General features: G+C 35.5%; 1 protein-coding gene across 2 annotated transcripts; it reads left to right on the top strand.

Moving 5' to 3' along the window:
- The first annotated feature begins 895 nt into the window (after nt 1–895).
- LOC131800452 (cytochrome P450 6g1-like) lies at nt 896–2,698 on the top strand. Of its 2 annotated transcripts, XM_059119937.1 has the most exons (3): nt 896–2,159; nt 2,265–2,282; nt 2,346–2,698. In XM_059119937.1, exons 1-3 carry the CDS (start codon nt 1,023–1,025, stop codon nt 2,646–2,648), a joined length of 1,458 nt encoding a protein of 485 aa, XP_058975920.1. In that variant the 5' UTR covers nt 896–1,022; the 3' UTR covers nt 2,649–2,698. The 2 variants fall into 2 exon arrangements, with proteins under 2 accessions (XP_058975920.1, XP_058975919.1); XM_059119936.1 differs by having other exon boundaries at nt 909–2,282.
- The last annotated feature ends 7,490 nt before the right edge of the window (nt 2,699–10,188 follow it).

Genomic DNA, 10,188 nt, shown 5'->3' with positions numbered 1-10,188 from the left:
AGAAGAAACCATATCAAGTTTGACGAAAATCGGTTCAGATATTGCTATAGCTTCCATATATATGTTTTATCCGAGTTGGAGTGAAAGTCCCCCACATGCGTAATATGCCCTCCACAACAATGATCTATGGTACCAGCAATCAGTTACAGCCCAGAAATATGTGTTTGAAATCTTCTCAAGATCGGTTCAGATTTGGGTATAGCTCCCATATATATATCTTTATCCGATTTCAGGTTTTTGTGCACTAAATGGCCAATATCAGCCCAAATGGACTGAATATTGGCACTTCCGACGGAATTTAGCTTAAAAGCAAGTGCTTCAAATATTTAGTGAAAATCGGTTCAGATATAGCTATAGCTCCCAAATATATGTTTCATTCGATTTAATGTTAAAGTCCCTCACATGAGTAATATGCACTCCACAACAATGATATTTGATACTGGGCATCAGATATAGCTCGAAAATACATCTGCCAAATTTTATCGAGATCGGTTCAGGTTCTTATATAGTTTCGATATTCATGGAATGTTAGCGCAAATTGAATATATTTTTTCACATTCAACCGAAATTTACCATTTGAGGAAACCCGGTCCGGTATATCTTTTGCTCCCAGAAATTTTTTTTCCTTATCGAATATATAATCCTTATCTACTACACATAAATTCCCAATATAAACTTGTTTGTTACGGGAGCTCTACTAAATACGCATAGTGGTGGAGGGTATCATATGATGGGCTCCGTCCGAATTTTGACCTTTCCTTACTGTTTTTTTTTGTTTCAATTGTATATTTTATTTTAATCAATTTTTAAGTCCAAAATGCATTAGTTGTTTCAGAAATATTATTTCGAGCATGACAGGAATATTTCTGTAGATGTCATGGATGTCGGTTCTTTCTACTAGCGATCGTGTTATCGACTTGTTATTTGTTTTGCAATTAATTTCAATTTGAATTTTGACTGTCTAATTATCTTCCAAAACACAAATAATTTTCAATCAGTCTTGATTGCATTTTTTCAACAAAATGTTGTTGCAAATTTCGGCACTCCTTGTCGTCTGTGTGCTGGGTCTTATTTACCATCTTTTCAAAGTGAATTTTTCCTTTTGGAAAAAATACAGAAATGTTCCAAGTGTTCGTGGCCAGATCTTTTGTTCCAACCTTAAGGATATTATTTTGTTTAGGACAAATTTTGGATTCGCTCTGAGGGAAGTTTATGAGGATCCCAAATTCGCCAACTCATCTGTGGTGGGTGTTTATGGTCTCTACAAACCGAGTTTGCTGATACGCGACCCGGAACTCATCAAGTCTATATTGATCAAGGATTTTGATAGATTTTGTAATCGCTACTCGAAACCGGATGTCCACACCGATCCCATTGCTGCGAAGAGTATATTTTTTGGTGACTATAAATTGTGGAAGGAAATGCGTTCGAAATTTTCCCCCATGTTTTCGAGTGGAAAATTGAAAGCCATGTTCCCACTCCTGATGAATGTGGGTGCAAATATGAGCGATCACATGGCGAGGCAGGGACAGGTGTTTTGCATGGAAGTAAAGGATGTGTGTGCCCGCTTTACCACCGATGTCATTGCCACCACAATATTTGGTTTCTCTTCCGATTCTTTGAAGAATCCCGTGGAAAAAATGCACATTGAAATTAGGAAATTGGGTTTCTTTGATCTGCGAAGAGCCCTACAAGTGGTCATTATATTTTTTGCCCCCAAATTAGTTCGACTTTTTGGGGCTAAACTGTTTGAAAAAAATTGCGAAGAGTATTTGGTAGCCTCTCTACAGCAGATTATCCAGGAAAGAGAGGAAGGCGGTCGGATACGTAATGATTTAATCGATATTATCATAAAACTTAAACAGGAAGCTTTCTTCGAAGGCCCCAAGGACCTCGCCTCCTTTATGGAAACCATGTACTCCCAGGCCATTGTATTTTTGGCAGCTGGTTATGAGACCTCGGCCACCACAATGTCCTTTGCCCTCTTTGAGCTGGCCAAGCAGCCGGAAGTGCAAGAAAAACTACGAAAGGAAATCCTGGGGGCCTTCAAAGACACCAGCGGAGAACTATCTTATGAATCGTTCAATTCCATGGAATATTTGGAAATGATCGTCAATGAAACCCTGAGAATGTATCCTCCGGTGCCCATACTTGAACGAAAACATGGCAAGGCGGAGGAGGGTATTTCCCAGCCATACTCTTTGATGCCATATTGTGATTATGCCCTTCCCGAGGGTATGCCCATTTACATACCGATATTTGGACTACACTACGATGAAAAGGTAAGGACCCCTTTTCCCACAATGATTTGTTGTAGGATCTAATTTTTTGTTGTTATTTTTTAGTATTGGCCCAATCCTTGGCAATTTCGACCTGAACGATTTTCGTCGGACAACAAAAATTCAATTAACCCAATGACATATTTACCCTTCGGCAATGGTCCCCACAACTGTGTGGGCAATCGCTTGGGCCTAATGCAAACCAAATGTGGTCTGATGCATATCCTTAAGAATCACAAGGTGAGAATGGGCTATCGTACAATGAAGCAACTTGACTTTGATCCAAAGGCATTTGTTCTCCAACTGAAGGGTGGCATGAATTTGGAATTTGTTCGAGACGATATGTGCGACAATGAATTATTGGAATAAAGTTGAATTTAAGAATATTTTCAAAGACTAAGAAACGGGAATATTTTTTTGAGGACAAAAGAATTAAAAAAAAATTAATTTAAAAATTAAATGGAATTTATATTTTAAGGTCTTACAGAAAATGCTTTCAGGAACCACGAAAACTAAATGCGGATTTTTTTTTTAATATTTCTTAAATGTTTACAAGACCTTCAAATGAGTTTTTTGTTAATATTCTATCTGACGGACTGGTCAGACAGTCAAACGTGCATTTTTGATACCCTCCACCATAGTATGGAGGGTATATTAAGTTTGTCATTCCGTTTGTAACACCTCGAAATACACATTTTAGACCCCACAATATACATATATATACTATTTTCTTGATCAGCATAAAATTCTATGTCGATTTAGGGATGTCCGTCCGTCTGTGGAAATCATTCTAGCTTCCGAACGAATTGAAGTAGATTGATAAAATTTTGCTCAAATGTATGTTATGTCTGCAGGGCTTTTGGTTGGCCATGTAGGTCCACCTTTTTGGTATAGCCCCAAGCTACATTCAGTATTTTTAAGATTTTAACAGAATATTAACGGATTTTATTGTTTTTGAGAATTGCCAAATTCGTTACAAATGGTGGAGTGTATTCGACTGACGCTTAAATGTGGATTTTAAGAAAATATTTTTTCAGAGATCAAACGCCTTTTCTAAGAATGTTAATCGGTTAATGTTCGGTTTTAAAATTCTTCACCCATTGTTTGAGAGGTAACAGCAGTAGAGGATCAATATCTACCATCTTCACACCAGGTTTCGTGTTAGTAGAAATTCTTGGATGTGTGAAATTTTAGGGCAATCGGATACTTATTTCGATTTTTATTTTTATTATTTTATGGGAGTTATACAGGGTGAGATAAAACACTGCAACAAAGCCAAACGCCATAATTTTTACATTTTTTTTTAAATTTTATTGAATGAAAGCAAAACATGTCGGAAATAGCATCAAATTTTAGAATAAGTTTAGATTTGTTCGAATTGGTCACCAATGGCACGAACTATGGCTTTCAACCGGTCAATAGCACCGTCACACGCTGCCCAAATGTTGCTCTGCTGTTTTTTGGGCCATTTCCGGCGAAGCGCTAGCTTGAGGTGATTTTTTAGTGCCAACCTTTTCCAAAATACTCCAGACACAATAGTCCAACGGATTGGTATCCGGAGATTTTGGTGACCATTCTGCGCTGGAAATGAAGCGAGGAACCTCATTATGTAACCATTCTTGGGTGGTGCGTGCTGAGTGGGATATTGCTGAGTCCTGTTTGAATATCCAAGGTTTGCGGCCAAAATGCTTGCGTGCCCAAGGTTTTAATACACCCTCCAGAATACTTTCGCGATAATATTCGGCATTTATTCTGATGCCATGGTCGATTAATACGAGCAGGGAGCGAGCATCGGCTGTTATGGCGGCCCATAACACACCATCACCATGGCCGATGCTTGAGTTCTGGAGGCCAACTGGAGGTGCCCATTTTCAGCTGACTTCTTTGGCAAGTAAACACGATCATTTTGTTTGTTTACGAACTGCTGGACAACGAATGTTTTCTCAGCGGAGAAAACCAAATTCGGCAGTTCAGCACTTTCGGCCAAGCGAAGTAACTCTTTAGCTCTTTTGAGTATATTTTCTTTCTGTTGCGGTGTAAGTTCTTGCACTATTTGGAAGTTCAATGGCTTTACGCCGAGCTCATTTTTCAATGTTTGCCGAATGGAATGTTCCGATATTTTCAGCTCACGAGCCATTTTTTTCGGCCACTGCGACGCGGGTTTCGATCAAGTCGCTTCTTTACTTTTCGAACCATTTTTGCTGACTCCAAATGTCGTGAAAAGGATTTGGTCCAAAGAGTCCTGGGGTCTAAAACCGTTATTTCGATAGGACACGTTTTGGTCATATGAAATGATATATACCCTCTGTAGTCATATGGCTGAGGGTATAAAAATATCCTCTGACCCACAAGACTGCATTTTTAGAAATATTTTTTCCCAGAATATCTGACTTTAAAAAAGAATTTTTAAAGAATATTTTTCAGAGCCTCAATTTTTGGATTTTTTAAATAATATGTATTTTTAAGGACCTACTTATTTGGGTCTTTTTTTACCCTACAACACTATGTGTTTGGTGTTTTAAAATTTTTAATAGGCCATCTTGAAATATTGGTCCTACACCTATGGATTTTCCCATCTCGCGAGCTGAATCGATCTGGCTATGTGGGTCCGTCCATCCGTCCGTATCCATTACGAAATTATGCATGCAGTTGGGGCTAGGGTCAAAATAGAGGCCTATTGTTTTTATATCCTCCACCATACTATAGGCATGGGTATGGAGGGTATATAAACTTTGTCATTCCGTTTGTAACTCCTCGAAATACTCATGTAAGACCCAACAAAGTATATATATTTTTGATCAGCGTAAAATTCTATGTCGATTTAGCGATGTCCGCTTGTCTGTCTGTGTGTCTGTCTGTCCGCCTAACTCTTGTAATCAAGCTATCTTTCGAACGAATCAAGATAGAAGGCTAAAATTTTGCAGAAATGATTATTTTTCACGTTTTCATATATCCCCCATATAACGGTACATCCCGATATTCGGGTTATCGATGATTATAGTGACATTATTCACTGAAAATTTTTCAAATTTGGTATTTGAAGTTTCAAAGGGATACAACAGCCTATGACAGAAAAATATCTGTTCAGGTCCACGTCTTCTTATAACCCCCATATAACTGTACCTCCCTATATTCGGTATTTTGATCATTTTAGTGACATTGTTAACCGAAATTGTTTGAGATGTCATATTTGAAGTTCGTAATGGATGCTACAGGCTGTAACAGAAAATTGTTTATGCAGGTCCAGGCCTTCGTATAGCTCCGATGTGACGGTATATTAATGATTTTAGCTACATTATTCACCGTTTATTTAAAGTTTCGAATTTAAATAGGGTAATGGCTTATGACAACAATGCCTATGTAGGACCACGTCGTATAGACCCCGATATAATGGCTATATTCGATATTTTTAAGATATTAAAAAAATTTTAACAATTTTTTTTTTGGAAAATTTCCAAATTCCTTCAAATGGAGGAGGGTATACAAAGTTCGGCCCGGCCGCTTTTTAATTTTTTTTTTGAAATGATTGGAAGGTATTTTTGTGTTGAAATGAATTAAAAACAGTTAAATCTCCTCTTGTTGCAATTGCTTCACAGGTCACAAGTATAGACCGACCGACGCGGAATTTTGCATAAGGTAAGAGTATTAAATAAAGCAGAAGCCAACCAATTTGAATGATCATCGGATAATGTGTAGAGGTTTTGTATAAATAAAACCAACATTTTTCATGAACCTCGAATATTTCTGACTCTGAAAGAATCACAAACACACGTAAAGTCACTTCTGACCGTTACACATTGATGCTGATAGCCAAGTTATCGGGTATGTAGAAAAATATGGACAATCTAAGTATCAAAGAAAATGATGGTAGCTTCTACGCTTATAACTCAAGAACGGTAGATCTGATTTTGACAGTTCTCACCAATTCAGAATGATCTTTTGGTAGAAAAGAATAAAATCAAAAAATCACGTAAAAATATGCCAATGGCTATAGGGGGTATATATCATTTGATACGGCCAAAACGTGCCTCATCGAAATAAAGGTTTAAGACCCTGGGTCTATTTGAAGTAAAGCCGTTTCAGGAAATTTGGAGTTGATCTAGAGATCTCCGTCCGTCCGATTTCATCAAAAATTGGTACATTGTAATGTTATTATCAAACTTAGATCGAGTTCGGAAATGGGAAATATCTATACACTCCTTCCGGTAAATCCCCCATAAAAGGTCGAAATTTTCAAAAAAAAAAAATATATATATTTTATTGCACAGAAGGAGAGAGGGATAATCCGATTTTCCTCTATCTTTTCTAAGCGTTATACGTGCATCAGGTGAGAAAATGGACAATATCAGTACACTTCATCAAGTACCTCCCCCTACAAAGGGTCAAAATTTTGAATAATTATAATTGTAATAAAATGTGATGTAAAACTCCGATTGTCTTCAAATTACAGACACCTCAATATTCACATTAACCCAAGTTCTGGTGTGAAGATGGATGATACCGGTCCACTCCTTCTGGTACCTCCCCCACAAATTGTCAACATTTTGAATAATCGTGAAGCTCATAAAACACAAAATCAACGTTCTATTCCATTCAGATTTGGTACATCTTAATATTTCCCTCAACACAAGATCTGTAATAAAGATGTTAGGAATCGAACCACCCCTTCTGATACCTCCCCCCACAAATGCGCAAAGTTTTGAATAGCCAAAACGATCATAAAATCCAAAATAAGCATTGCATTCTTTTTTTATTTCACACATCCCATTATTTCTACTATCACAAGATCTGCTGTGAAGATAGAATATATCGGTGCACCCTTTCTCGTACCTCCCCCACAAAGGGTCAAAATTTTGAATACTCATGAAGCTCATAAAACACGAAATTATCATCCGATTCCATTCAGACTTGGTACATCTAAATATTTTCATGAACACAAGATCTGTTATAAAGTTGGTAGATATTCTAGTACCTCCCCCACATAGTAGAGCATCCAACTCTATTCAAATTTCACACATACAAACATTTTTCCTAATACAAGACCTGTTGTGAAGATGATAGATATCTGCCAACGCCTTCTGGTACCTCACCCTTTGTGGTTCATAATTTTCAATATATTATTTGTCAGAACTTGCAAAACCAGTCAGCGATTCTTTACAATTGGCTATATCTACATATTTTTCTCATGATAAATATAGAATTTATGATGTCGCATAGAATTGGATATAAATGTTCGATTTTTTGGCCATACCAATATTTTTATCTGTATTAGATGAAGTATGACAAGTAAAAAAGCAGAGTGTTCGGCCGGGCCGAACTTTGAATACCCTCTACCATTTGGCACGAATTAGAATATTTAAAAAAAAAAAATAATAAAATCCATTAAAATTCTGTTAAAATCTTCAAAATACCATACAACGGAAGGTGCCTACATATGGGGGGATATACGATATCGTGGACCTATATAGACCAATCTATGTTTGGGGGTAAAGCACTCACAAAGAACTCCTTGTGTGGAATTCCAGACAATTCCATTGGAAAATGTGTCTGAAATCATTAAAATACCGATTATGGGGGGGGGGGGGGGGGTGCCGTTGTATGGGGGCTATACGATATGGCAGACATATATAGATAATTCTCTTCCAAGGGATAAAGTAGGGACAATGAACTCCTGGTGTGGAATTTCAGACGATTCCATTGGAAAATGTGTCTGAAATCATCAAAATATCGAATATCGGACGGATAGACGGATGGACAGGGCTAAATCGTCTTAGAATTTTACGCTGATATATATATATATATATATATATATACTAGCTGAACCCGGTGCGCTTCGCTACCCCTTTTGATTTTATATGCATTCAAAATTTTATTTACGAATATATGTTGGTTAAAAAAAAAACAAACTTTATAATTAAAAAAAAAAATTATTGCACTACTTTAATGCGTAAATATACAAAACCATTAGAAAAACAGTAACATGACATATATACACGAAGGGTTTGTCCTTCGGATTTATTTATTTCATAGAAAATACCAAGCGTGCAGTAAACTGCAATCTTTTGAAGTTGAGTGGCATTTCTGTTGCAATTAATGAATTCGAGATAGCAACATACTTCGCCGTAATAAGCGTATTTCAAATTAATTGTTGTGTTGTTTTTTAGTGTTAGCCTAAGGCGTTGTGGGTCAATGGTTCTTATTAAAATCATATCCCAATCTGATCCGATTTAAATATAATTTTAAAAAAATTACTTTTACACCAAATTCCGCCACACCTTTCATATTTCATTGAAATTGGTGCGTCAAATACGTGAAATCGGCCGAGAATATATATATGGGAGCTATATCCAAATCTTAACTAATTTCCAATTAATTTGTCACATTTATTATTGTAACCACACATATGTTAGCTATACCCAAACCTCAACAGATTTCAATAAAATTTGGCAATTTTTTCTGGTGCCAGATTTCGTCTTTCTCGCTTTGGGTGCATCAAATATGTGAAATCGGCTGAGTATATATATGGGAGCTAAAATTAAATCTGAGCGTATTTGAATATAATTTGTCAAATTTATTTTTGTACCAAATTTAGCCACTCATGCCGAATTTCATTGGAATCGGAAATACGTATCGTGTTTTGTGCATCAAATATGTGAAATCGGCGGAAAATATATATGGGAGCTATATCCAAATCTGAACCGATTTTAATATAATTTGACCAATTTATTTTCTAATCAAAATCCCGTTACATATTCCAAATTTCTTTGGAATCGAACATACATATCGTGCATGGTGCATAAAATACATGAAATCGGTCGAAAATATATATGAGAGCTATATCCAAATCTGAACCGATTTTACTATAATTTGACAAATGTATATTCGTTTTAATTTCCCCTACAGATTCCAAATTTCATTGAAATTAGAGATACATAGCGTGTTTGGTGCATCAAATACATGAAATCGGTCGAAAAAATATATGGGAGCTATATCCAAATCTGAACCGATTTCAATATAATTTGAAAAATTCATTTTTGCTCCCGATTCCGTTACTTATTTTAAATTTCATTAAATTTGGACATACATATCTTATTTGGTCCACCAAATACATGAAATCGGCCGAAAATATATATGGGAGCTATATCCAAATCTGAACCGATTTCAATATAATTTGGGAAATAAATTTTTTTAGATAAAATCTATCACACGTTTCAAATTTCATTGAAATTGGGGATACATAGCGTGTTTGGTGCATCAAATGCTTGAAATCGGCCGAAAATATATATGGGAGCTATATCCAAATCTGAACCGATTACAATATAATTTAGCAAACTTATTTTGTTCCAAATTCCGTTACACATTCCAAATTTGTATACTGTATCTTTAACCGATCAATAGATATGTGCATATAAAATCTAAATTTTTGGGAGGTACCTCCGATTCTGATGATATATCTCCAGTTCCAAGTGGAAATTCAAAAATGTATATAGCCTATGTTACTTTCAGGCGATGTTGCAGTATATATGGAAATTTTCAGAAAAATCTATTCAGCAGTTTTCGAGTCCATAAATTACAAACAAACAAACAAACAAACAAACAAACAAACGTACAAACATTTTCCTCTTTTATAGATATAGATATATATATATATATATATATATATATATATATATATATATATATATATATATATATATATATATATATATATATATATATATATATATATATATATATATATATATATATATATATATATATATATATATATATATATATATATATATATATATATATATATATATATCATAATTTTTTCGGTCCGATACGAAATGGACAATATTGGCCAATTCCTTCGGAATCTACTTCATAGAGGCTCAACCATTTGAATAGTCATAAGAGAAGTCCA

This window comes from Musca domestica, unplaced genomic scaffold (assembly GCF_030504385.1).
Source record: "Musca domestica strain aabys unplaced genomic scaffold, Musca_domestica.polishedcontigs.V.1.1 16, whole genome shotgun sequence".
Classification (NCBI taxonomy): Eukaryota; Metazoa; Arthropoda; class Insecta; order Diptera; family Muscidae; genus Musca; species Musca domestica.
This window is presented reverse-complemented; position numbering and strand designations above follow the sequence as displayed.

What these genes read in the sequence shown, in the direction of transcription:
- LOC131800452 (XM_059119936.1), top strand. Translation starts at nt 1,023, where the DNA reads ATGTTGTTGCAAATTTCGGCACTCCTTGTCGTCTGTGTGCTGGGTCTT. An exon ending in GACTACACTACGATGAAAAG is followed by an intron (nt 2,283 to 2,345) that starts GTAAGGACCCCT and finishes GTTATTTTTTAG; the next exon opens with TATTGGCCCAATCCTTGGCA.